Source organism: Erinaceus europaeus, chromosome 6 (genome assembly GCF_950295315.1).
Source record: "Erinaceus europaeus chromosome 6, mEriEur2.1, whole genome shotgun sequence".
NCBI classification, from domain to species: Eukaryota; Metazoa; Chordata; class Mammalia; order Eulipotyphla; family Erinaceidae; genus Erinaceus; species Erinaceus europaeus.
In genome coordinates, this window is record NC_080167.1 from 20,143,938 (window position 1) to 20,169,870 (window position 25,933).

At 43.2% G+C, this 25,933-nt stretch overlaps 1 protein-coding gene across 1 annotated transcript in view; it reads left to right on the forward strand.

Annotated features, from left to right (window-relative positions):
• The window catches only part of TMEM132C (transmembrane protein 132C), a 388,356-nt gene that overhangs the window by 124,818 nt on the left and 237,605 nt on the right, over positions 1–25,933 (forward strand). Inside the window, exon 2 of the mRNA XM_060193293.1 lies at positions 2,880–3,765. Within this exon, the coding sequence (XP_060049276.1) occupies positions 2,880–3,765 (886 nt within the window). The remainder of the gene's footprint in view (positions 1–2,879; positions 3,766–25,933) is intronic.

A 25,933-nucleotide genomic window follows, 5' to 3' on the forward strand; every position in this document is an offset into this window, starting at 1 on the left:
GTAGCATTAAAAGGAATAGATACTGGAGGAGAATTTGGGCCAGTGTCTATTTGCTCTTATAACTCATATACCCCACATATCTACTTACCTGCCTACCTATCTACTTATGTGTATTTCCATTAATTTATTAATTTACAAAAAAATTATTAAAACATTTATCCTTCCTTGCATATATCTGGTCCCTATCTATGCATATATAGACCTACATATCCATCCATCCATCCATCCATCCATCCAACCATTCATCCACTTTCCCATTGACCCACCCACCTATCCATCCAGACAACCATCCATGAAAACTGAGGTTCTTACACACCTTCTTGGTATGAGAATGCCCCAAATCACAGAACTGTTGAGTAGATCAAGCTATATATTTCTATGGTCAAATTTTATTTCATTAACCACTATACCAGACCCTACCCATGCCCTCATCACAACTTCTGTCTCTTTTTGGCTTAAGTTCAGTTTTTCATGTATGGGGTAGGGGGTGGGGAATCACAAGTAGATTTGGCAAGAAAAAACAAGCAAGGTACCTTTAGCTCCATGTGAAAGATAAAGAGCAGCTGGTTTATGTAAGAATCCTGAGAGAATGTACCACAGCAGCAAGCAACAAAATCCAGCTTTATTTTAGAGAAAAATATCCTGCATTGATATCAAAGCAAAGGTTCACTTGTTAAACTTTGTTTTAATTAGAAAGACAAGAAACACCGGAAGAGGGAAGACTTGTGTGCAGAGAGGGAAGATGAGGAGAAAGCTTTCAAAAAAGTCTTCCTGCTATGGAATGCACAGAGAGGCCTAGAATCATTGCTCTGCTCTTAGACAGTCCTTGGCCACTACCTTTTCCAAACAAATGAGACTCTGAATCTCCACATTTCAAGCTTTCAGAGGTTTTTTTGGAGACTGATGAATACACCAAAATCAAAGCATCAGATGTGGCAATTAGTCTGTTGGTTTTGACAAAATATTCAAGTTGCTGAAATAATAAATGGCTTCTCTGAGGACACAGAGACAGAACCCTTTCTGGAATGTCCTACCTTGTCAGGGACTTTTGAGACTGCTTCTGTCTACTCCTTAAAAGGAGTGGGTTTAAGTGGAAGGGCAGACAGATCTGAAGAGAGTGGAGTAAGAGTATCCTTGTTCCGGGTGACCTCAAAACAAGGCCTCCAGGCAGAGAACAGGGGCAAATTTGACTTCTTTGAAAAGCCATCTTGACAATGCTAGTCCATTTGGCTGCATCACCAAAGGCGGCTTTGATCTGCTAGCCAGTGTGCCTACAGGGAAAAGGATTCAGGAAACTTCCAGAGAGAAGCACATGGCTTCCCATATGCTGGGTGGGCTGTGCACGCTGCAGGGAGGAGGGTGGACAGAAGGACCAGCTGGAAAGGCAGAGGAGAGAGAGAGAGAGAATGAGACTGACTCCTGTCTTCTCTCTTAGTGCATTAGGGTCTGTTTGGGTTTTCTGGGTTGGTTCTGAAAGATAAGGGTGAGGAGATAGGATTCTTGGACTTTGCAAAATTAGCCATTGAGGCACTTCAATATCTGGTGCCCTGCATGTGTCCTGAATCCTTAGTGGATGCCCTAATAACAACCTAAGTATATGCCCATGAAGACTGTCTGGAGAGAACAGTCTTTACATAACAAAGACCTTGATAGATGTAATGCAATTAATGTTTTCAATGGACAGTGAAAGATGAGAAGTTAGGGTCTGATATTCTTTCTTGTCTGTGGTGGTCTCCAGCGCCCTGTGTGCATGGATTCACCTGGATGAAAATTCTAACCAGTGCTTCCAAACTCAAATGCCCTTGAAGGTCAAACAGGTATCTTACCTGAGCATTGTGGCCTGCTGTGCATCCTCTGTTGTCAGTGGGCAGAAATCTTAGATCTTGACAGTTTCATTCAAGTTTAAAGAGAAACTAGAAACCCAGATATTCCCCGGTGTTTTAAAAATGGTTCTCTTTTAGACTGATCTTTTAACATACTGCAGAACAAATAAAACCTATCTCAGGCTGGGTTCAGCTCAAGTGAGCAGCTTGTAATAGCCCCAACTTTCTCACGTTCCTTTTGATTGTATGATGTTTGTTGGCCATGCAAAATATACTTTGAGATTTTTTACATGAGCATTTTGTTTTTCATTTTTAAGAAGTTGCCTTTGTGTTTTGAATTGTAACTAGAATTCTTTTCCTACATCCAGGTTTATAAATCCATGTTTTGTCTTACATCTTGGCCACTGATTCATTTTAAGTTAATTTTTTTGTATGGTATGATCTAACCTTTCTTTCTTTCTTTCTTTCTTTCTTTCTTTCTTTCTTTCTTTCTTTCTCTCTTTCTCTCTCTCTCTCTCTTTCTCACTTTCTTCTTCCTCTTCCTCTCTCTCTCTCTCTCTCTCTCTCTCTCTCTCTCTCTCTTTCAGTTAACCAGCACCACTTACTAAAGTCTGTCTTTGTCTCATAATCTTTGGTGCCACTTTTGTCACTTACTAAGTTCCTATACAGAGGAGTTCATTTATGGCCTAATCTCTCCCATTACACTGTTCTCCCATTCATGCATGGATACCACAAAATATGTCATAACGTCATACAAGCCATTAATTAATATACCTATTTTATGGGAACCTTGCCAACTCTGTTATGCTCAACTACAAGAAATCACCGTTTTTTTGGCAGCTCAGGATTAGAAAACCCTGCATTTTACGTCAACCTAATACAAGTATATAATTAGCAGGCCACAACGAATTATTTATTGACTGATTTCAGAAGGAATGTGACTATTGGAGCCAAATGGATTTCAGAATGTTTATCTTTTATCACTTGCTCATAACAGGGGTTTCTCAGGAACCCAGGAATAATCCCACTTACCTCTCTGTGTGTCTCTCTCCACAGTGATAGAGGGCCGAGGTGTCTCGGACAACATTCAGAGACTTTCTTCACTGCCACCTTACCTGCCTGTCAGCTACCACATCCTCAGAACAGAAACCTCTTTCTTCCTGAAAGAAATCAACCAGGACTTCATGCGCAATGCCAGCCTGCAGTCCAGGGTGGAGTCTTTTTTCACCTACAGAGCCAAGCGTCCCCCGATCCTCAATGCCAGCTACGGGCCTTTTTCTGTGGAGAAAGTTGTGCCTCTGGACTTGATGGCCACTTCAAACTTCTTAGGTCCCACCAACAAGTTTTCTCTGAACTGGAAACTCCAGGCCCGAATCCTGCAGGAGAAGATCTACCTGAGCCGGCCCCGAGTGCAGGTGCTGTTCCAGGTGGTGGGCAGAGACTGGGACCAACACAGCGCCGGGGACACGCTGCCCTGCCTGCGGGTGTTTGCTTTCAGGGAGACCAGAGAAGTGCGAGGCAGCTGCCGGCCACAGGGAGACCTGGGGGTGTGTGTGGCTGAGCTGGAGCTGCTCACCGCATGGTTCAGTCCCCCGTCGGTGGCCAACAGGAAGAAGGTGGCTGAACAACTGGAGGCCAATCCTGTTGACCTGTACTACAGTGTGCACCCTGGGGCTGAGCGGGGAGACTGCAGTGGAGGAGACATCAGGAAGGGCAATGCTATCCGTCCAGGCAAGGATGGACTAGGGGAAGCCACATCCTACTTGCAAAGGATTGGTGCCGTCAGCCTGTACCAGACCCAGGATAACGCTCAGCTCAACGAGTTGCGTCTGGATGGCAACATTGTCATTTGGTTGCCTTCTAGACCAGTCAAACAAGGAGGTGTGGTCACTGCCTATGTCACCATCGCCAGCAATTCCACTGTGGATCTCTTCATCTTGAGGTAGGTATGGGTATGTACCCATACAGGCCAGCTGTGGTCTACGGTGTGCCTCCTGTGAGCTTAAATTTAAATGTGGAAGAAGGGAATATGCGTTTCTTTGGAACTTCTTTTGACCTTGAATTGTCAAGGCCCAACTTGAGAGAAGGTTATAAGCTTTCTTTTGTTGTAATTTTCTTTGTAGATGCATGTACTGGTTGCATGATGGAGATGTTCATAAAAACCAAGACATTGGTGTTTTGACAGCTTGCTTTGGGTGCAGATGTGAAAAATCTAAGGATAATATCCTTCCCCCCCCCTCTTTTATTGGGTGATAGTAAATGTCAGGTGACATCTGGGAAAATCCAGTTTGTGAGTACAGTATAGAAATGATTGTGGGGGTGGGGCAGGTGGGGTGCACCTGACTCAGCACACATAGTACCAAGCACAGGACCCCAGCTAGAATCCAAGTTTGAGTCCTCACTCCCCACCTGCAGAAGGGAAAGCTTCACAAACAAAGAAGCAGGTCTGCAGGTGTCTCTGTCTCTTTCCCCCTCTATGTCCCTTCCCCTCTCACTTTCTCTCTGTCCCATCCAATTAAAAAAAGAGAGAGGATAAAATGGCCTCCAGGAGCAGTGCATTCATTGTGCTCATACCAAGCCCCAGCAATAACCCTGGAGGCAAAAAAAAAAAAAAAAAAAGAAAATTGGAAGTGATTATGGTGATCTTTTCTGAAGAAAACTATTTGGTAGGTGTATCCCACACCATAAAAATAAAACTAATTGAATCAAAGCACCAACTGAATAAATCACCAACCATCCTACTGCAACTTCAGTAGATCACACTACAGTTTTAACAGAAATGTTTTGCTACCCTGGATAATGATTCTAGATTTTAGTAAGTTGGGGCTCCTGTCTGAGAATAATTACTAGGGTAGAAGTCATTTTTGAAACATGAACCAACATTTCATGATAATGAAAAGTATTCAGCTGAGACCTCTTTCAAAGATGATATTATAAAAACCAGTTTTGTTTTTTCTATTGCAGTTTAGAAGGACATTGGTTCTTTTTATACTTTGGTTTGTTAGACTAACATGTCTTTTTAGAATAAACATCAATCACATGTTGAATGAGTGCTTGGAAAAAATATTTGTAAAATGGAATGGTAGCCTGTGATTTAATATTTTCAGTTAACTTTTCTGCTAGGCTAGGCCATTAGGTCTGTCCTCTTAAATGGTTTTGGTTGACTGCACATGCAGAAGTTCCAGTGAATGTCTCAAGGCATTTCTTAGTCCTTCACGCATTCAGGTGCTTCCCTTCTGCAATGTCTGTGCTGTCATCTCTTATAATTTTTTCTTTCATTTTTTACTGGACTAATTTTAGCAGATGCTCCCTTGCCGGTGTTTTTAGATACGATTGATTGGAGGACTCTCACAACATCACATTCATCACACTCAGGGACATTGTGAAACCCCACGTCTTTTATAAGACTTAAGATAGTGAGGAGATTGCTTTCACTTGGCATTGTGGGTCCAAGAGGTCAAAGATCTCTGCTGCCTTTGCAGTGAGGATGGGGAACGCCCCACCAACACCCAGTCTGGGCATCAGTGACTTACCAAGCATGCCTTAACCCTATTATTGGAAGGCAGGATGATAAATATTTAGATAGAATGATCTGGCTTGCTTCCTCCTGCCTTGGATAATGAATGCCGTGACTGAAGATTTATTTCAGTGTTGTTCCCAAGTGAGTCCCTGTGTCTCCTTGGTTTTTAGTTTATTTTATGGTGAAAGAAATGTGCCCAGGGCTGGTGAAATAACTCTACTGGACAGTGTGCTGCTTTGCCACCCAGGTTCAAGTCCAGTCCCCACCACACTGAAGGAAGCTTTGCTGCTATGGACTCTTTTGCCCACTCTTTCTGCCTCTTAAAATACATATATAGCTAAACCGGGCATTAAAGCATGCATAGCAAAACTATCTCATCATTTTCGTCCATCTGAATATCTTTTCCTCCAAATCATTTTGTTGGGGGGCAGAATAGTAGTTTATGGGACATATATTGATATGTTGACAGTTTCTTTTTTCCTTTTCTTTTTTATTGTTATTTATTTATAAAATAAAAAAAATATCAAGAAGACCATAGGATAAGAGGGGTACAATTCCACACAAATTTCCACCCCCAGAGTTCTGTATCCCATCCTTTCCCTTGAAAGTTTTCTGTTCTTTATCCTACTGGGAGCATGGACCCAGGATCATTATGGGATGCAGAAGCTGGAAGGTCTGGCTTCTGTAATTGCTTCTCCATTGAACATGGGTGTTGGCAGGTTGAGCCATACTCCTAGCCTGTTTCTATCTTTCCCTAGTGGGGCAGGACTCTGAATAGGGTGGGTTTTCAGGGCACATTGGTGAGGTTGTCTACCAAAGGAAGTCAGGTTAGCATCATAGTAGCATCTGCAACTTGGTGGCAGATTGTAGGAGCTGAAGGGTTGACATTCCACCCCTGGTGTCTCTGGACAAAATCCAGAGTGATTCATTTTTATTGCCATCAGGATTATCACTGGAGTTTGTTGGTGGTAATAGGAATACACCACTTCCAGTAGCCATGTTTTCCCATTCCTTTTTCTTTTCCTATTATACTTGATAGGACAGAGAGAAATTGAGAGAAGGAGAGGGGGGCAGGGCAGTGGTGCACATTTTACAAAGAACAAAGACCCATCAAGGATCCCAGTTTGAGCCCCCAGCTCCCCACCTGAGGGCGTTGGGATTGGGATGGGAAGGTTACTTCACAAGCAGTGAAGCAAGTCTTAAGGTGTCTATCTTTCTCTCCTTCTCTGTCTCCCTCCCCTCTCAATTTCTCTCTGACCTGTCCAGTAATTTTTTTAAAAGTGGAATAAATGTCCTCCAGGAACAGTGAATTCATAGTGCAGGCACTGAGTCCCAGTGATAACCCCGGGGCATAGAGAGAAAGAGAGAGAGAGAGAGAGAGAGACGCCTGCAGACCTGCTTCACTACCCGTGAAGCATCCCCCCTGCAGGTGGGAAGCAGGGGCTTGAACCTAGGACCTTGCACATGACAATATATGTGCTTAACCAGGTGTGCTACCACCTGACCCCCTGGATTTGGTTTCTTTCTTTTTTTTTTCCTTTTTTTTTCTTTAAGAAAGGAGACATTAACAAAACCATAGAATAAGAGGGGTACAATTCCGCACAATCCCCATAACCCGATCTCCATATCCCATCCCCTCCCCTGATAGCCTTCCCATTCTCTATCTCTCTGGGAGTATGGATCCAGGGTCATTGTGGGTTGCAGAGGGTGGCTTCTGTAATTGCTTCCCCGCTGAACATGGGCGTTGACTGGTCGATCCATACTCCCAGTCTGCCTCTCTCTTTCCCTAGTAGGGTGGAGCTCTGAGGAAGCGGAGCTCCAGGACACATTGATGGTGGATTTGGTTTCTTATCTCTTGGTGATAGGTGTATGTACACCACTCCTACCACCAACCCCAGTCTGTCTTGACCATCATGAACTGAGTCTCCAACACCCTTTTTCCACATCTCTCTTGTCTAGAGTCTTTCAGATTTTTAGCACCTCTCTTCAGAGAGGCAGGTGCTGAGGTTAATACCAAGGTCGGCAGGATCAAGCCACCTGAGTCTCTGGGTCGAGGACAGAGTCTTCAGCTGCAGGTGGTGCTCAGTCCTGGCTCACTGAGGGTGGGGAGTAGTTTCTTAGTCTCTTGTGCTTTTGATCACCAAGATTAGCATGGTAGTGGGGAACAGGGGACATATGCCATTTCTGCCACTTCTGGTTGTGACACCTCAGGTGAGTTCTCTAGCTGACTGGGCCTCTGTGTCCTCATCTATAAGACAGCTATGATTACAGAACTTGCTGCTCCTGACTTGTCAGGGTTCCCTGGGCTCAGGGTTTATTTGTAGGATGCTCATAACTATATCTGGCACATACAAAGTGCTTATCTGAATGTTGGATGTGACTCTCAGGGATGTTCTTAAACATCCATCAAACCTTCAATAGCATTGACTTCTGTTTTAGCAGTAAAGGGATGTTGTGCTTGGCATAAAACAATAGCTACCAGGTTTGTGCTCAAAGCGGTATTGATTCTCACTCCCCCATGATGTTGTTTAAAGAGCTTTTTTTTTTTTTTAATAATGACAAGAGCTTTTGGAGCACAGAGGGAACTAAAGACATGCTTTTGGTTGTAAGAGCTATTTACGCTAAACAGTATTTAATGCTGTGAAGGGCAGAGGCTTCACTTCAGCCTTCCTGATCTTTCTAATCACAACTCTGAGTCCTCGGTGAGTGAAGTTATGGAAAATAGAGGCCAAGCAGTGAAGCAGGTCTGCAGGTGTCTGTCTTCCCCTCCTCTCTCGATTTCTCTCTGTCCTATCCAACAACATCAGTGGCAACAACAACAATAATAATAACAACAACAATAAACAACAAGGGTAGCAAAAGGGAAAAATAGCCTCCAGGAGCAGGGGATTTGGAGCCCCAGTGATAACCCTGGAGGCAAAGAAAGAGAGAGAGAGAGAGACACAGACAGACAGACAGACACACACACACACACAGAGAGAGAGAGAGAGAGAGAGAGAGAAACAGAGGCCAACATGGGTCTGGTGGGGAGGCCTGTATGGCTGACTTTCTATTTCTAGATAGCATTCACTTTTGACTTTGTGAACATCGCCTTGCATGTTCACATGCCTTGTTTTTCAGCAAATAATATTTAGTGAGCAAATGCAAGAGGGTGGATACAGATGAGACCCCATGTAGTTTGTGGAAGGTTCACAGAATCAAGACAGAGCAGAATGAGACAGCTCTGTCCCAAGCTTCCAGTCTGTAGTAGCCCTGTTTTATAGATGCAGGATTGAGAGAGAGAGAGAGAGAGAGAGCAGTACTGTACTCTTAGATCAATATGACAGCGGGCAGTGTACTGTCTTTCCTAACTGCTACATGAGGAACCTATTGATCCATTGCTCATGCCTGAGTTTGATGCGTGAATGGACACACAGTCATTATTGTTAATAACTTATGTTCCCCCAACCAGATCATTGTCGTGCTTAGTGTGCTTAATGGATGCAGCAACTTCCCCCAATTAATTAATCCAATTAATTAGTTAATTAATTGGGTAAAGAATGGATGTGGTGAAAGGGAGTCTTTTAAAGAGATGTGCTTAAGTGACTTTACATGCTTGACTGTTGAGAGACATATTCAGTTCCAAGCAGGATGGGATTTGTAGCTGGGCTTTGTAGTTCTTCTCCTTCTCCTCTTCCTCCTTCTCCTTCTCCTTCTTCTCTTCCAGGGTTATCATTGGGACTCAGTACCTGCACTACAAATTTACTGCTCCTAGAGGCCACTTTTTTCACTTGTTACCCTTGTTGTTATTATTATTGTGTCATTGCTATTGTTGTTGTTCGATAGGACAGAGAGAAATAGAGAGAGGAGAGGAAGACAAAGGGGGGGGGAAGGATAGGCACCTGCAGATCTGCTTTACCACTTGTGAAGTGACTCCCCTGCAGGTGGGGAGCTGGGGGTTCAGACCCAGATCCTTACGCTGGTCCTAGAGCTTTATGCCATGTGTGCTTAACCCGTTGCGCTAATACCTGACCCGTAGTGGATTCATTTTTGGAAGCTTGATGTCTGACAGGTGCATTTAGCTAAAGTTAAAGACTCACTCTGATCTCTCTTATGGGTTTGCACCCTTTACAGAAAAACCTAGTTCCTGATGTTCCCAGGGTCAAGTGTAGAGTCCTGGGTTTCCACTGGTGGGTGGGTGATGGAACTTGCACAAAGTGTGTCTCTTTTAATAGACTGAAGTTATTTATTTTTTATTAGTGATTTTATAATGATCAACAAGATTGTGGGATAAGAGGGGTACAGTTCCATACAATTCAGTTCCCACCACCAGAGTTCCATATCCCCATCTCCTCCATTGGAAGCTTTCCTATTCTTTATCCTTCTGGGAGTATGGACCAAAATTCTTTGGGGGGAGCAGCAGGTTGAAGGTCTGTCTTCTGTAATTGCTTCTGTGCTGGACATGGGCATTGGCAGGTTGATCCATATTCCCAGCCTGTTTCTGTCTTTCCCTAGAGAGGTAGGCCTCTGGGGAGGCAGGCTTCCAGGACACATTGGTGAGGTTATCTGCCCAGGGAGGTCAGTTTGGCATCATGATAGCATCTGCAACTTGGTGGCTGAAAAGTATTAAGATATAAAGGAGGACACATTTTTTTAGTAATCAGGAACCTAAAGGTAAGACTATCTAAGATGAGATTTGGGGTCTTATTCTTAATTTCACACAAAATGCACCACTCTTTTTATTTATTCCTTTATTATTGGATAGAGACAGTGAGAAATTGAGAAGGTAGAGGGAGAAAGAGAGGGAGAGACACCTGCAGACCTGCTTCCTCCAGCAGGTAGGGACCAGGGGCTTGATCCTGTGTCCTTGCACACTGTAATATGTGCGCTTAACCAGGTGTGCCACCACCTGTTCCCTGCACAATTCTTCATAGAAGCATTATTCATAGTTACCACAAACATGGAAACAAATCAGAGGCCTATTGACAGCAGAATGAAAGTGATCTGTCCAAATGGCTGGAGTATTGTGTAGTCACAGAAAGGGATGGAGTTCTGAGACATGCTGCACTGTGTGCAAACCTTCGAGACAAGATGTTAAATAAAATAATCCAGACCCTAAACCCCACAGTGTATAATTCTGTATATATATATATATATATATATATATATATATATATATATATATATATATATATGATACCTAGAATAGGCAAATCCATAGAGTCAACAAGTGACTGGAGGAGTTGACAAGACACATGGCCATGACCAATGGGAATGATTGCTTAAGGAGTATGAGCTTTCTTTTAGGCAATATAAATATTCCAGAAAAGTGGTCTGAGAGGTAGTGCAGTGGGTAAAGCATTGGACTCTCAAGCATGAGGTCCAGAGTTTGATCCCCAGCAGCACATGTACCAGAGTGATATCTGGTTCATCCTCTCTCTCTCTCTTTCCTTCTAGACCTATTGTTAATAAATAAAATATTACAGTAATAAAAATAAGGGAGTGTGTCATCAAGAATAAATAAATAAATACTCCATAAATTAAAACATGATTTGATGGTTGCATAATTTTGTGAATATATTAAATACCACCGAAGCAAATGCATGAATAAAACAGACCAACAAAAAGATATCCTGGAAATTGGGTGTTCCAGAGGCAAAATGGTTGACATTGTCCTTACTTTATTTGAATATATAAATATGGAGAAAGCAAGAGAATATTTATATATTCAGCAGAAGATAGAGTGAGAGTCTGTTGGGGTTGTTGCCATTAAGTTGCCAAAGGTTTAGCTGCCTTGCCCACACTCAGAAAGATCCTGCCTGGCTGTGAGGATTTTGTTTCCCACTGAATCTAAAGTATTTGTTGTACCTTTAATTAAGGAGAATATCCAAAGCAGACATTAGTTGCTCTTAAGTGCAGCCTTCCATTTGTAACACGGACAACAGAATACAGAATACCCTTTCAAACGCATGATCTGAGTTATGCATCCTAGCAGAAGAATGTGTTAGTTTCCTAGCCAATGGATCAATTCTATAACAAATTACCCCAAAGTTGGTGGTTTCAAACCACAGAAACGGATGGTCTCCTGGTTCTAGGAGCAGAAGTCCGACACTATCTGGTGGGGTAACACTCCTTCTGAGGGCTCCAGAAAAGAGTCCTCTCAGACTTTTCCAGCTTCTGATGGCTGCCACCATCTTCCTGCTTATCTGCTGTGTCCTTCAGTTTGTACCCTTTATCCTCATCCTCCTTAATTTAGTTTATTAGTGATTTAATAATGATTAACAAGATTGTAGGATAACAGGAGTACAATTCCACACAGTTCCCATCACCAGAGTTCCATGTCCCATCCACTCCATTAGAATCTTCCTATTCTTTATGCATCAAAATTCTTTATGGGGTGCAGAAGGTGGGAGGTTTGGCTTCTGTAGTTGCTTCTCTGCTGGACCTGGGTGTTGGCAGGTCAATCCACATTTTCCAGCCTGTTTCTATCTTTTCCTTATGGGGTAAGGTTCTGCAGAGGGGAGGTCACATTGGTGAGGTCATCTGTCCAGGGTGATCAGGAAGGAATCATAGTCACATGTCTGCAAATTGGTGGCTGAAAGATGGTAAGGTATAAAGCAAATTGTTCAATAAACTGGAACCCTCTCTGCCCCTTCTTTCTAGGAAATTCCTCTCATTGTCTTGTGTACTTCTGTGTTTCAAATCCTTTCTCCTGTTTGGAAGCCTACCATTGGATTTAGTATTTGTACTAATCAAAACTGGGCCCCTCTTCAGCTTCCTAACTAAATCCATGTATAAAAAAGTCCCTATTTTCCAAATAAGGTCACTTTCTGAAGATCTGGGTGGATATGCACTGGGGGAGTGGGCGCTCTTCAACCTACCATAAAACAATCCGCTGTCTACCAGATGTATTCCAGAAGCTTCCTTGAGTCTTAGGGATTGCTGCATGTCCCTTAGCTGCCCCAATTGCTGTTCCTGTTGTGGAGAAGTGGAGTTTCAACACTAAACTGGTTCTTTTTTGTGAAAAGGAGAATGAGCCTTTCTGTGTTGGAGAGCGTAGATCTGAGCTAGCAAATTCACTCCTTTAATTACTGAGCAGAGCTTATGCTGCTATTATAATTTAATTTCAGGAATTTTTTTTTATTTCTGGGTGCCTTTTATGACTGAGGTTATGAAAAATCCTCAAAGGCATTTCCAGTTACCTGGCTCATCCCAGATAATAGTTGGCTCTTCATTTCCAAGTGGACATCAGTCTGTGGTGTCAAGTGGAGAGCCCTGGGGACTTCCCAGTCACTGCCTTCCTTGGGAGGGGGGAGCTCTGCACAAAAAAAAAAAAAAAAAAAAAAAAAAAAAAAAAAATCAAGTTTGTATTAACTGCAAAATGTGGAGCTAATTCATAAAATTGTAGAAACTCATTTTCCCACACTCTGTCTAAAACTCATTTCCCCTGTTGAATGTCTCCAAAGGAAAGGTTTGTTTTCATTTTCTCCAGCTTGTCATTTTAAATGGATTCTTCTGGAACAGAGAAAAGGACCAATTTTCTTTCTGCTTGGGAAGGAGGGAAGAAATAATATGTTCTGCCCAGGGCCCCCTCCTCAGATCCCCCACAACACATCTGGGTTGCCAGGCAGCCTGGCCCTGTTGAAACATTGAAGAGCGATTTTACTGTTGCGGGAAACATTTAAACATAAAATTGACTCCAGCTCTGTGAAAAGAGAAAGGCATCAGAATCCTCCTGACCCGAGTCCTGCCTCTTTTCCCCACATACTTTAGCCCCTTTAAAAGTCATCTTAGTTCTCCAGTTCCGCAGAATCACGGCTTTGTCTGCTGCAAACAATTTAATGCCTGCATGTGTGGACCTGGGATAGCCAGGCCCTGTTGAGCTGAAAGTGTCTGCAGAACAAAGGCAGTCTGGGGGCGTTGGAAAGGAATAAGTGCAGAAAGAAGGTTGGATATCAATACTCCATCATTCTGGGAGGACTTCTAAACAGCAGTTTGCTGGTACTTTGGTGTTAAGTCATTCTCCCATGTTTCCGGATCCTCGCAATCCTACAAACTTTTAGCTGAATTAAAATCTTGGACCTAAGAGGTCAGGGTTGAGCACACATAGTGCCAGTTTGAGCCCCCAGCTCCCCACATGCAAGGGAGTCACTTTGCAAGTGATGAAGCAATAATAATAATAGAAACAACAACAACAAACTGGGGGGAGGGTGGCTGCCAGGAGCAGTGGATTCAGAGTGTAGGCACTGAGTCCCAGCAATAACCCTAGAGGCAATCAATCAATCAATCAATCACTCTTGCATCTAGGGGCAAAACCTGTTTCAAGAGCATTCAGCATTCTGATTGCTTTTCCCCTTTGTGAAAACCCTTTCTTGGACTCTCACTGCTATTTCAACTCCTGTCTTTTAGGTTCCTAGAGAACTAAACATAGTCTCTCTCTCTCTCTCTCTCTCTCTCTCTCTCTCTCTCTCTCTCTCTCTGTGTGTTTATTAGTCCTTTGTGTTTCCCCAGGGTCAGTCTACTTCCAGGTGTGTGTGTGTGTGTGTGTGTGTGTGTGTTAGAAAGGAGGGATGCTGGAATGTCATAGCAAATAGGAAGATGTAGTACAGAGGGCTTGAAGGGAGGAAGGAGACAGACAGTGGAGTTCAGACCTAGTTATGGGTCTTCCTCACTCATCCACCCCAATAGTAGCATGTGCTGTTTCCTCCTCTTTTTTTTTTCAGAGAGGGATTCATGTCCCCAAGACCTGACCTTGCTATATTAAAGTTATGTCAGGATTTTATCCCTCTGTGGTCTTAAGTGTATCTCAGGAAAGAACCATAGTCCCGCAGGGGATTCATTCAGGTGGAACCACTTGTGAAGACACCTGCAGACAGAAATGGAGACCAACGCATACCATTTCCCTAAAATACCAACACTCACTGCCATCTTGGCCATGCCTTGTGGAAGAGGTCTTCCTTCCTTAAAATTTTTTCAGAGACCTTAGAACATATAACCAGCTGCAGCAAAATAAAGGAAGGTACAGTCTTTTCGACAGTTCTTACTCAAAGAGTCATCTGGAGCAGACCTGTTGCTTTGGAGTCAAAATCTTGGCTCCTCCTGGGACGGTTGGCTCAGTGGTCATGCTTGGCTTCCAGACAATTATATTTGCATAAAGTGGGGGAAGTCATTCATTCCTAATATGCCTCATGATCCTCTCAGCAATCCATGCATGGAATCAATCTCACTTGCTCCCTTTTTGTTCCAGCTTCCTTTCTAATGCATTGTTGTAAATCTCTGCTTAGTTAGTTTACTCCATACTGATAGGCAGCCAATTCTGTGCTTAAAGATTCAAAATGGATTTCTCTTACAATGAGATGTTACCTTATACTGATCAGATTACTACCTTTTAAACACACACACACACAAAGAGAGAGAGAGAGAGAGAGAGAGATGTATTGTGAAAATGGAAAAACATAGAACCCTTGTGCTCTGTTCATGGGAATATAAAATGGTGCAACCTCTATGGGAAATAATATGGCATCTCCTCAAAAAAATTTAGAATAATTGTAGTATCAAACTACTTTAATTCTGGGTACTGATAGAAATGAAAACAAGATTTCATCTACACTCGTCTTGATAGCAGTATTACTAACAAAATAACAAAAAAGAAGACTAGGTATCTGGACCAGAAAAATAGTCCACATAGATTATGCACTTGCTTTCCCATGTGTACAACACAGGCTCAAGCCTGGCCCTGACCATATTGAAGGAAGCATTATGATGCCCCCTCTACACACACACACACACACACACACACACACACACACACACACACACACCTCTGTCTTTCTAGCTAAAAAAGTCAACCTGGGTTGGTGATGTCCCAGGGATGACAAACATCAATAATGGAAACACCTATAATATTCATCAACAAATAATTGAATAAACAAAATGGATCAGGACCAGGCAATGACACACCTGGTTAAGCACACACATTACAATCTATGCAAGGACCCAGGTTCAATCCCTTGGTCCCTGTCTACAAGGAGACGCTTCACAAATGGTGAAGCAGGGCTGCACTTGTCTCTCTATCTCTTTCCCTTTCTTTCTTTATTTTTTTTAGCACTTTTAAAATTTCAAAATATTTTTTATTTATAAAAAGGAAACATTGACAAGACCATAGGGTAAGAGGGGTACAACTCCACACAATTTTCACCATCAGAACTCTGTATCCTATCCCCATCCCCTGATAGCTTTCTTATTCTTTAACCCTCTTGGTGTATGAACCCAAGGTCATTGTGGGATGCAGAAGGTGGAAGGTTTGGCTTCTGTAATTGCTTCCCCGCTGAACATGGGCATTGGCAGGTCGATCCATACTCCCAACCTGCCTCTCTCTTTACCTAGTGGGAAGGGCTCTGGGGATGCGGAGCTCCAGGATACATTGGTGGGGTCGTCTGTCCAGAAATGTCTGGTTGGCATCATGTTAGCATCTGGAACCTGGTGGTTGAAAAGAGAGTTAACATACAAAGCCAAACAAATTGTTGACCAATCATGGACTTAAAGGCTGGAATAGTGCAAATGAAGAGTTGGGGGTACTCCATTTTGTAGATAGCTAGTAGGCATATTTTAGTTATATTCCAAAGGGCCTGTGCCTATACTATTGTTTTTTCTTTTTCTTTTTTCCCCTGAGCCTGAAATCTGATATACAAGTAGATCCAAGTTATTGTCTAGGGAGATCATATCATGACTGGGAAAAGGACCAGAAAGCTGGATCAGGGAAGAAAGTAGCTCCCTAATATGGGAAAGGGGGTATAAATATTGTTGACTGTAAACCCCATCGATTTGATGTGATCTGGGGCCCATATTGAGTTTAGGAGCCTATGTGATCTCTGCCTCCCTGTTGATCTGAGCTCACATTCTGTGGGCATGAGTAGGAACATTCCAAACTGCCCCAATATCAGGACCCATCTTCCTCAGGTGTAGCATAGAGTATGTTGTCCATTCTCCCTTCGGAGGATGGAGCATTCTCTATAATTATTGATCCAAGTTGAGGGCAAGGTCCTATGGGGGCTCACATAGGGGTCTATTTTGTTGTTCCTAATAGAAATGACTGATAACAATGGAAAGATGGATTTATTCAAGGTATAGGCCCATCATGTCTGTTTGGGGATCTCAGGACTCCCCGATTAGGGTCCCAGCTGATAAAATGGACTGAGAGTGACTAAAGAGTCATCATTAAAGTATGCCAGTCTTTTGCCCTTATTCAGCTTTTGCAGTCCTTGCTTTGATGAAGTTAGTGAGAACTGTAATAGGAAGTAGGTGAGGAGGGTATCTAAGTCTAAGTAGACACTATTTCATTATGAACTTTATACTGATTCACTACAGATTATTGTGTACTTTTGATTTCAGGTATATATTTTGCCCTAGTTTATGGATGCATGTGAACATATGCTCTATCTTATGGCACCTGGTCTACATCTATGTTTTGAGACTTTGTTAGGAAGTGAACCTCCTGGAATGGAATTAGAGAATACTATGAAAGGAAAGGTCTCACCCAAGTAAAGAGGGTGAAGGGTTGACATTCCATGCCTGACGTCTCTGGACACAGTCTAAAGTGAAGCATGCCGAGGTGGTACTCATCGCGTTGATTAGGTTGGGTTCCGCAGATGCAATATCATTTGGTGTGACTTGAGAGAACCACGCAGGAAAGTGAGCCCCATCCTAGAGGCTCCCGTACTGGGGAAATATAGGCTCTATAGAGGAAGCCCGAGGTTCCTGCTGTCTTAGGGTTTAAGAAGACAATAGATAGTTATTGCTATAATCACATTATTTGACAGTTGGGTTAACTATTCTCCCTGGCCTAAACTTTTAAGAGAGTCACCATATCAAAGACTCAGCCTATGTATTAAAAAGACTCAGTCTGTGCTTTAAAAAGTCTGAGACATTGAATCAATTTTTCCCCTATCATATTAATTAAATAGTGATTTATATGACTACAAATTAATAGGAGTGTGCATAAACATCATTCCCACCACTGAAATATTGTGTCCCATCCCATCCCCCCCATGAAGCTGAACATCTACCCTCACCCTCAACCCAGGTTTTTTACTTTAGTGCCCTACTCCAAATTTAGTCAAATCCTACTTTTAGTTTCCCTTTCTGTTATTCTTTCTCAACTTCAGTTTATGAGTGGGATCATCCCATACTCATCTTTATCTTTCTGACTTAGTTCACTTAACATAAATCCTTCTAGCTCCATCCAAGATGGGTCAGAGAAGGTGGGTTCATTGTTCTTAATAGCTGCATAGTATTCCACTGTGTATATATATACCACAACTTTCTCAGCCACTCATCTGTTGTTGGGCACCTGGGTTGCTTCCAGGTTTTAGCTATTATAAATTGTGTTGCTATTAACATAGGTGTACACATTTCTTTTTGGTTGGGATTTATGGAGTCCTTGGGGTATATCCCCAGGAAAGGAATTACTGGGTCATATGGCAGGTCCATGTCTAGCCTTCTGAGAGTTCTTCAGACTGCTGTCCACAGCAATCTGAAGGTTGGACCATTTTACATTCCCACCAGCAGTGCAGAAGGGTACCTATGTTCCCAAAGCCTCTCCAGCATTTGTGTCTGGTGTTCTTTTCAATGTTTGCCATTCTCACAGTGGTGAAATGATATCTCAATGTTGTCTTTATTTGCATTTCTCTGACAATCAGTGACCTGGAGCAATTTTTCATATGTTTGTTAGCCTTTTGGATCTCTTCTGTAGTGAATGTTCTGTTCATATCCTCTGCCCATTTTTGGATGGGGTCATTTGATTTTTTGGTGCTAAGTTTGCTGAGCTATTTGCATATTTTGGTGATTAGTCTCTTGTCTGATGTCTGGGATGTGAAGATCTCCCATTCTGTGAGGGGTCTCTTTGTTTGTGTGATGTTTTCTTTGGCTGTGCAGAAGCTTTTCAATTTGATGTAGTCCCATTTTTTTTGTTTCTGCTTTAGTCTTGCTTGCAATTGGGTTTGTATCATCAAAGATGTCCTGGAGGTTTAGGTGGGAAAGTGTTCCACCAATGTTTTCCTCTAAGTATTTGATAGTTTCTGGTCTAATATCCATGTCCTTGATCCATTTGGAGTTGATTTTTGTTTCTGGTGAGATATAGTGGTTCAGTTCCATTCTTCTGCATGTTTCAATCCAGTTTTCCCAGCACCATTTATTGAAGAGAGCCTCCTTCTTCTATTTAATACTTTGGGCCCCCTTATCAAAGATTAGATGTCCAGAGGTGTGGGGGTTCTCTTTCCCTTTCTATCTCCTCCTCCCCTCTCAATTTCTCTCTGTCTCTAGCCAATTATAAGTAAAAAGATTTAAAGAAAACAATTGTAAAACCACCACCACAACAAAATTTGATCCATGCTTGCAATGAACTGTGATTCGGTATTAAAAAGGATAGATGTGTTAACACAGGTTATAACTTAGATGAACCCAGACATCATCATGCTCAATAAACCAATCACAAAATGATTAATATTGTATGGATCTAGTTATAGGAGAGCCCTAGAGGATTCAGATTCATAGAGATAGAAAGTAGCTATTGATACCACAGGCTAGAGGAATCAATAGGTGTAGGGTTAGTATTTCATAAGCACAGAGTATTTTGCAAAATTAAATGAATTATGGAGGTGGGTGGAGGTGATGGCTGTACAGCATTATGAATATATCTTACACTACCAGAATATACACTTAAAAATGGTTACTGCAGTAGGTTGGGGTAGATAGAATAATGGTTATGCAAAAGACTTCCATGTTTGAAGCACTGAGATGCTTCAAATTGCCTGGAGAGGACATAACAGCTACTCCTGTTTGAAAGCTACTCATTACAGCTGAAAGTATTTGAATGGAAAAGGTCTCATCTCTACATCCTCATCTTTGAGGGGGAGGTGAGAGGAGGGAGAGGAGAAATGCCTTTGATTTTGGAAGGTAGGCCAAACACATCAGACCAGGGATCAAGTTAATCCCCTCCTTGGAATCTTGTGGCAATGTCTGGAGATGTTTCAGGCTTTCAAACTGTGTTTGGTGGTGATGGGGATTTCTGTATGCCTCTTGTTACTGGAGGGCTTTGAGATGATCCTGGATGGCCTACAAGCCCTGTGCAAACTCTCTCCTCACAGCAAAGAAAGATCCCAACCCCCAATGTCAATCTGTTGTGGTAATATTGAGACCACCAGAGAGATACAAGAATGTCATCACCATGAGCATTGATATATAGTCTTTGACAGTATCTGGTTGTCTCTCTGGCTTAAATGTCAGCTGTGCTTCTCTGTGAATCAAGGATGTGGCCCTCAACTTGTGCCAAGGGCTGAGTATTGGGAACACAATGGCCTTGCCTGGCAGTATGAAGAACGCTGTTTCCCTAGCACGATCCTCCCAGATGTTGGCAGCAGACCCTGTAGCTTTTCACTGAAGAAAGTGGTGGTGGGGAGGGAGGGGCAATTTTCCTGTTTTCCACAGAGGGAGGACTAATCTACTTAGTCTGGACTTTGTTATAAGGATATCTGAATAGCCCCCTTTAAAAAAATTTAGCAGTGAGAAGACCAGGGCTTGGCTAGCTTCAGAGAGGTGTATTTAGTGTGAGAGTCCATCTTGATCTGGGCAATGGGGAGAGAGCTCGCTTCAGTTAGACTTCATTTCATTAGCAGCTAATGAACGCTTCCCAGAACAGGCACAGGGCATGTAACTGGCTCTCTGGTTGATGGATCTGTGTCAGCATTTCCCAAAAGGAAGAACAGTTGGTATGACACCTTCAACAGCAGAGTGGGGAGAGGAGATGGGGTGTGGCCACTGCGTGGAAGGTGGGAAGGGTCATTATCATTCCTGAGCTGTTGACAATGGGACACACACATGGGGCACTGAGGGACTGCCTGACTTCCTTCTCTGTAACCACATAGCTTAAGAAATCGAGTCAGGGCCAGGTGTTGGTGCAGCTGATTGAGCATGCGTGTTGCCACACACACAAGAACCCAGGTTCAAGCCCTTGGTCCCCGCCTGCAGGAAGCCTCAAGAGCAATGAAACAGTGTAGGTGTCTCTCTCCCTGTCTGTCTCCACATCCCCTCTCAATTTCTCTCTACCCCATTAAAGAAAAGAAAGGGGGGAGGAAAAAACCACCATTGGGAGTGGTGGATTTATCATGCACGTCTCAACGATAACTCTGGTAGCAATTAAAAAAAAAATTAAGAGTCATTATATCACCTCCCCCTTAACACTCCTAGGGAACCTTCTAGGAGTATGTGACCATGTAACCAGCTTACCTTAGATAGGGGGTGGGGAGGAGGTTCTTATTTTAGTGTAAGGGATTACATTTCCAGGGGCTGGTGGTGGCGCACCTGGTTCAGCATACACATCGCCATGTAGAAGAACCCAAATTTGAACCCCCACTCTGCAGCTGCAGGGGAGATGCTTCACAAATGGTGATCTGCAGGGTGTTTTCCTCTCTCAAGTTCTATCTCTCCTAACCCTCTCAATTTCTCTGCCCTATCAAAACAAAATAGAAAGGAAAAGAAAAAAGGAAAAAATAGCTGCTGGGAGCAGTGGTTTCCTAGTACCTTCATAAAGCTTCAGTGAGAAACATGATGAAAAAAAAAATATATATATATATATTCACCTCACTGTTCATCCCTCCATTGCTTTAACTGAGACTCCTATTCTACTGATTTCCATAAGAAATGGGACAAGGCCCAGGTGGTGGTACACCCAGTAGAGTTCATGTGATATCATGCCTGACTACTCAGGTTCAATCCCCTGCTCCCCACTAGCAAGGAAGAAGTTTCAGGAGCATGGAGAAGAGACACCTGTTTCTGCATGTGTCTCTCCTCCTCCTCCTCCTCCTCCTCCTCCTCCTCCTCCTCCTCCTCCTTTTCTTCCTTCTCTCTCTCTTTCTTCCACACTTCCTCCCTTCCTCTCTCTCCCCTACTGTCTGTCTCTTGTGCTCTTTCAAAAAAAAATAGAAAAAGAAAGATATACATTTACTTAAGCAAAACAGGAATAGAACATCACAGCAGTGGAAGTGGCCTTTTGAGTAACCTCCTAGAGGCTCTGGTTCAACAGATGTGGAGAAGGTCATAGGGTTTCTAACAAGTTCCTAACTGTTATTGGATGAACCACATCCTGGCAAAATCCCTCTGTTGAATTTTCAACACTGAAGAGCTCAGAACTGTTTTATTTGTAATTAGGCCCCAGTAATGAAGGGAGGACACTTGGTAGGGACCCACAGTGCTGTCACACAGATTTGTCCCCTCCTCCAGTGCCCTCAGTCTATCAGACGAGGTGCTTGTCACTCAGTATTGAATGCTTGTCACCTGGATATCTTGAGTCACAAAGGAGACCTTGCATTTGTTCTCTGCACTGATGTGGACCCAGAATCCCCCCCCCCCCCAGCCAGCATCAGCAGTGATTGCTATAACTACCTGCTTCTCTCCAAATCCCAGTCCTCTTCCATTGACCTCATCACTGAGCTGTCCTGTGAAGACTGTGAAGGAGAAGAGGTTTCACTTCATCCTGAAGCAGAAACATGAAAAAGAAACCCCCTTCTTCTTCTTCTATCGTTTGCCCTTCTTCCGTAGCCAGTCAACAGCGTCAGGTTGAAAGCTGTCAGGAGCTGCTTGTTGCTGGCTTTGAAAGTGACTGGGATCCATGTGGATTCAGTCGGCTAGGAAGGATCGTCAGTTTCCCCAATGAATGGGTACTCACGGGATGCACCATGAGAAGGTCGATCCAATGCATCCCAAAGAAACCCCCAAGGTAGCTGAGCAGCGGCACACACATGACCATGTATAAAGACCTGAGTTTGAGCCCCCACTACTCAGTGCAGGGGGAAGGCTTCACAAGTAGTAAAGAAGGTCTGCAAGTGTCTTCCTTTCACTTTCCCCCTCTACTTCTCCCCTCCACTTTCAGTTTCTTTCCACCCTATAAAATAAAATAGAAAAAGGAAAAATGGCTGCTGGGAGCAGTAGATTCATTGTGCAGACACAGAGCTCCAGTGATAACTGTGGTGCTAATGATAAAGGAACAAGGAGAGAAAGGGAAAAAAAGAGAGAGATAAAGAAAGAAAGGGGAAAGGTAAAGGAAGGAAAGAAATGCAAAGGGGGGGAAAGAAAAGAAAAGAGGGAGTTGGGCGGTAGCGCAGTGGGTTAAGCGCACGTGGCTCGAAGTGCAAGGACCAGCTTAAGGATCCTAGTTCAAGCCCCCGGCTCCCCACCTGCAGGGGAGTCACTTCACAGGCGGTGAAGCAGGTCTGCAGGTGTCTATCTTTCTCTCCCCCTCACTGTCTTCCCCTCCTCTCCTCTCTCCATTTCTCTCTGTCCTATCTAACAATGATGACATCAATAACAACAACAATAACTACAATAACAATTAAAAAACAAGGGCAACAAGAGGGGAAATAAAAAGGGGAAACAAAGGAAAGAAACTTCTTGAGTGACTTTTGGTGCTTTCCTTAGACTGGGCACATGCTTGGGGAGCAGCAAGTAGCCAGAAGAATGGGGTGAACTCAGCTAGTGGAAAAGCAGTCGGCTTTTAAGTTTTTGCTGTCTTCTGAGTAATGACTTGAATTCAGATTAGATCAGGAGACTGGGCTTTGGTGCACCCGGTTGAGCACACATTTTGCCATGTGCAAGGACCCAGGTTTGCCCTCCTCCCCCTCCAGTCCCCACCTGCAGGGAGGACAATTCACAAGGTGTGAAACAGGTCCAAAGATTTTCTCTCCTTCCTCCTCTCCTTCTCCCCTCTCAATTTCTCTCTGTCCTAGCAAATAAAATGGAAAGAAGTAACAAAACAAAAAAAAAAAAATACCCACAGGGAGCAGTAGATTCATGGTGCGGGCACTGAGCCACAGTGATAACCCTAGTGGAAATTAAAAATAAATTTAAAAAAAATTTTAGAGCAGAAATGAATTCAGTGGGAAGTGTCTGAGTTTGCAGAATGAATTCTGTACCTATAAGATTTGTGCACAAGCAAGAAACTAGTTTGTGCATGGGACCCTCCATCCCACTCCAACTCCCTCTCCCCTCTCAATTTCTCTCTGTCCTATAAAATAAAGTTTAAAAAGAAAAGGCTGCTGAGAGTGGTGAATATATCATGCAGCCACCAAACACCAGCAATAACCCTGGTGGCAATAATTAAGTGATCTTAAGTCCCCCAAAATTTGTGAAGAAATTGTATTTCTCCATGTGACAGAGATAGGAGAAACTACATAGGGAGGAATTAAGAATTGTGCAGAGGGACTGGGGAGATAGCATAATGGTTATGCAAAAAGGCTTTCATGTCTGAAGCCCCAAAGGTCCTAGGTTCGCTCTCCAGAACCACCATTAGTCAGAGCTGAGCAGTGCTCTGGTAAATTAAAATAAATAAATAAATCACTTAAAAAATTTCTATGGAGATTTAAATGATCTTCTATTGGCTTCTTTCCCATGTGGGTTCATTGAAGCCACTCAAAGCATCACTCAAGAAAAAGGAGGTGACTGTCCTCATCTCATCTCTGATAAAGCCTCTTGCAAAATTATGAAGTTTAGTCACCTTGTAGTGCTGCCTCTTCCTTACTTCTTGAACTGCTTCCATAATAACAGGGGACTGACCTGTTGCTACGGAAATTGCTGGCTTTTATCTTACATTAAGCACAGTTAAAGAAAATGATATTTGAAAGTATGTCTACAATTTATCTCCTTTGCTTCCAAATTGCTATTGTTTGGGCCATCAGATTTAAACGTTCAGGGCTGTGAGCCTTGGGAATGAATTGAACAGGAAAGGTCTGCATTTTGTCTCATTTTGTGTCCTGCCACCTTCCAGACACCAAGTTACAGATGCTACCATGATTCCATCCTGACTTCTCCATGTAGACAACCTCACCAGTGTGTCTTGGAACCTCACCTCTCCAGAGCCCTACCCCACTAGGGAAAAGTAGAAATGGGTTGGGGGTAGGGATTGACCTGCCAACACCTACTTCCAGTGGAGAAGCAATTACAGAAGCCATAGCTCCTACCTTCTGCTCCCTCAAAACAACCTTAATCTATACTCCCAGTGGGGGAGAAATGATAGGATGAAATAAGAGGGCTTTGAACTCCAGCATCATCAGCACCCAGAGAGAGAAGGAAAAGGAGAGGGACATATGGAGGTAGTTACGTTGTTGTGAGTGGCTTAGAGGAGAAGAGAGGATTGGGTCAGGAAGAAAAGGGAGGCAGTTATGTATAAATGTGGACAGATAGTTGTAGAGATGATGGTTGGCCCATGTCTACAACCTTAGGGGAACTTGTAGTGGCTTGCAGTGGGGAGACTGAAGATTCAGAACTCTGGTGGTGACAATGATATGGATTTAAACCCCTTTTGATGTGTAATTTTGTCCACAGGAGGAGCCACTAGCCCAGCCAGACCTTTGATGTGTAATTTTGTAAAACAAAAATTAAATTAAGTTGAAAGAAAGAAAGAAGAAAAGGAAGGGGTTAGAGGGGGCTGGGATTTATGCATCCACAGCTTCTGTCTCTCCCCAACCAGCCTTTTGAGTTGTCTGTTCTGACCTCCTGTTTCACCAGGAACTTTCCAAATGCTCTGTAACTTTGGGCAAAGCAATCCTACTTTTTTTAATTTTAATTTTAATTTTTTTTCCTTCAGGGTTATTGCTGGGGCTCAATGCCTGCACCATGAATCCACTGCTCCTGGAGGTCATTTTTCCCCCTTTTGTTGCCCTTGTTGTTGTAGCCTTGTTGTGGTTATTATTGTTGTTGTTGATGTTGTCCTTGTTGGATAGGACAGAGAGAAATGGATAGAGGTGGGGAAGATAGTGAGGGGGAGAGAAAGATAAACACCTGCAGACCTGCTTCACCGCCTGTGAAGCGACTCCCCTGCAGGTGGAGAGCCGGGGGCTCAAACCGGAATCCCTACCCTGGTCCTTGTGCTTTTCGCCACGTGTGTTTAACCTGCTACACTACCACCCGAACCCCCGAAATCCTACTTTGTAGTGTCTCAAGATGTCCTATTAATTAGTATGTTAGGTCTTGTCTTAAGGGGCTCTCTTGTCCAGGGAAGAGTCTGGGCCTTTTTTTGCAGCAACATTCTCACTCCAAGGAAAGCCAGCTCTCCTGGTAGGGGAAACATCTCTTCTCTGGAGTTTTCCACCTGCCCTGCTGCACCTGGAGAGCCCAGTGGCTGTTGCTTCTGAGAAACAACTCAGCAAGTACATGACAGGCTGAGGGCCTGCCATCTGCAAATCTCCAGAGAGAGGGGGAGAGAGAGCGCACTTTCTCCTTGTTCTGGCATTTGCTGCAGAGTGCGTGGAATAAGAATGAACTCTCCATAATAGAAGCAATGGTGATTAAAAAGCCCCCCTGGGGAGTTTACACTGGCGTCTAGAATGTTTCATCTTCAGACACAGCCAAATGCCTGTCTGTGGAACATGAAAGGAAAGACCACAAACCACTAAAGAGCTACAATAATTGAGCTATAATGAATATGAGATGATTCATCTCTGTCATCGTCAAGCTATGGACAAGTCTATAAAACTTCATTTTCCTCTACATCTTTGTATCTGCTCCCTACACCCCACCACCACCAACGCTGCAAAATTTAAGAAGCAAAGGAAATTTGTGTGCG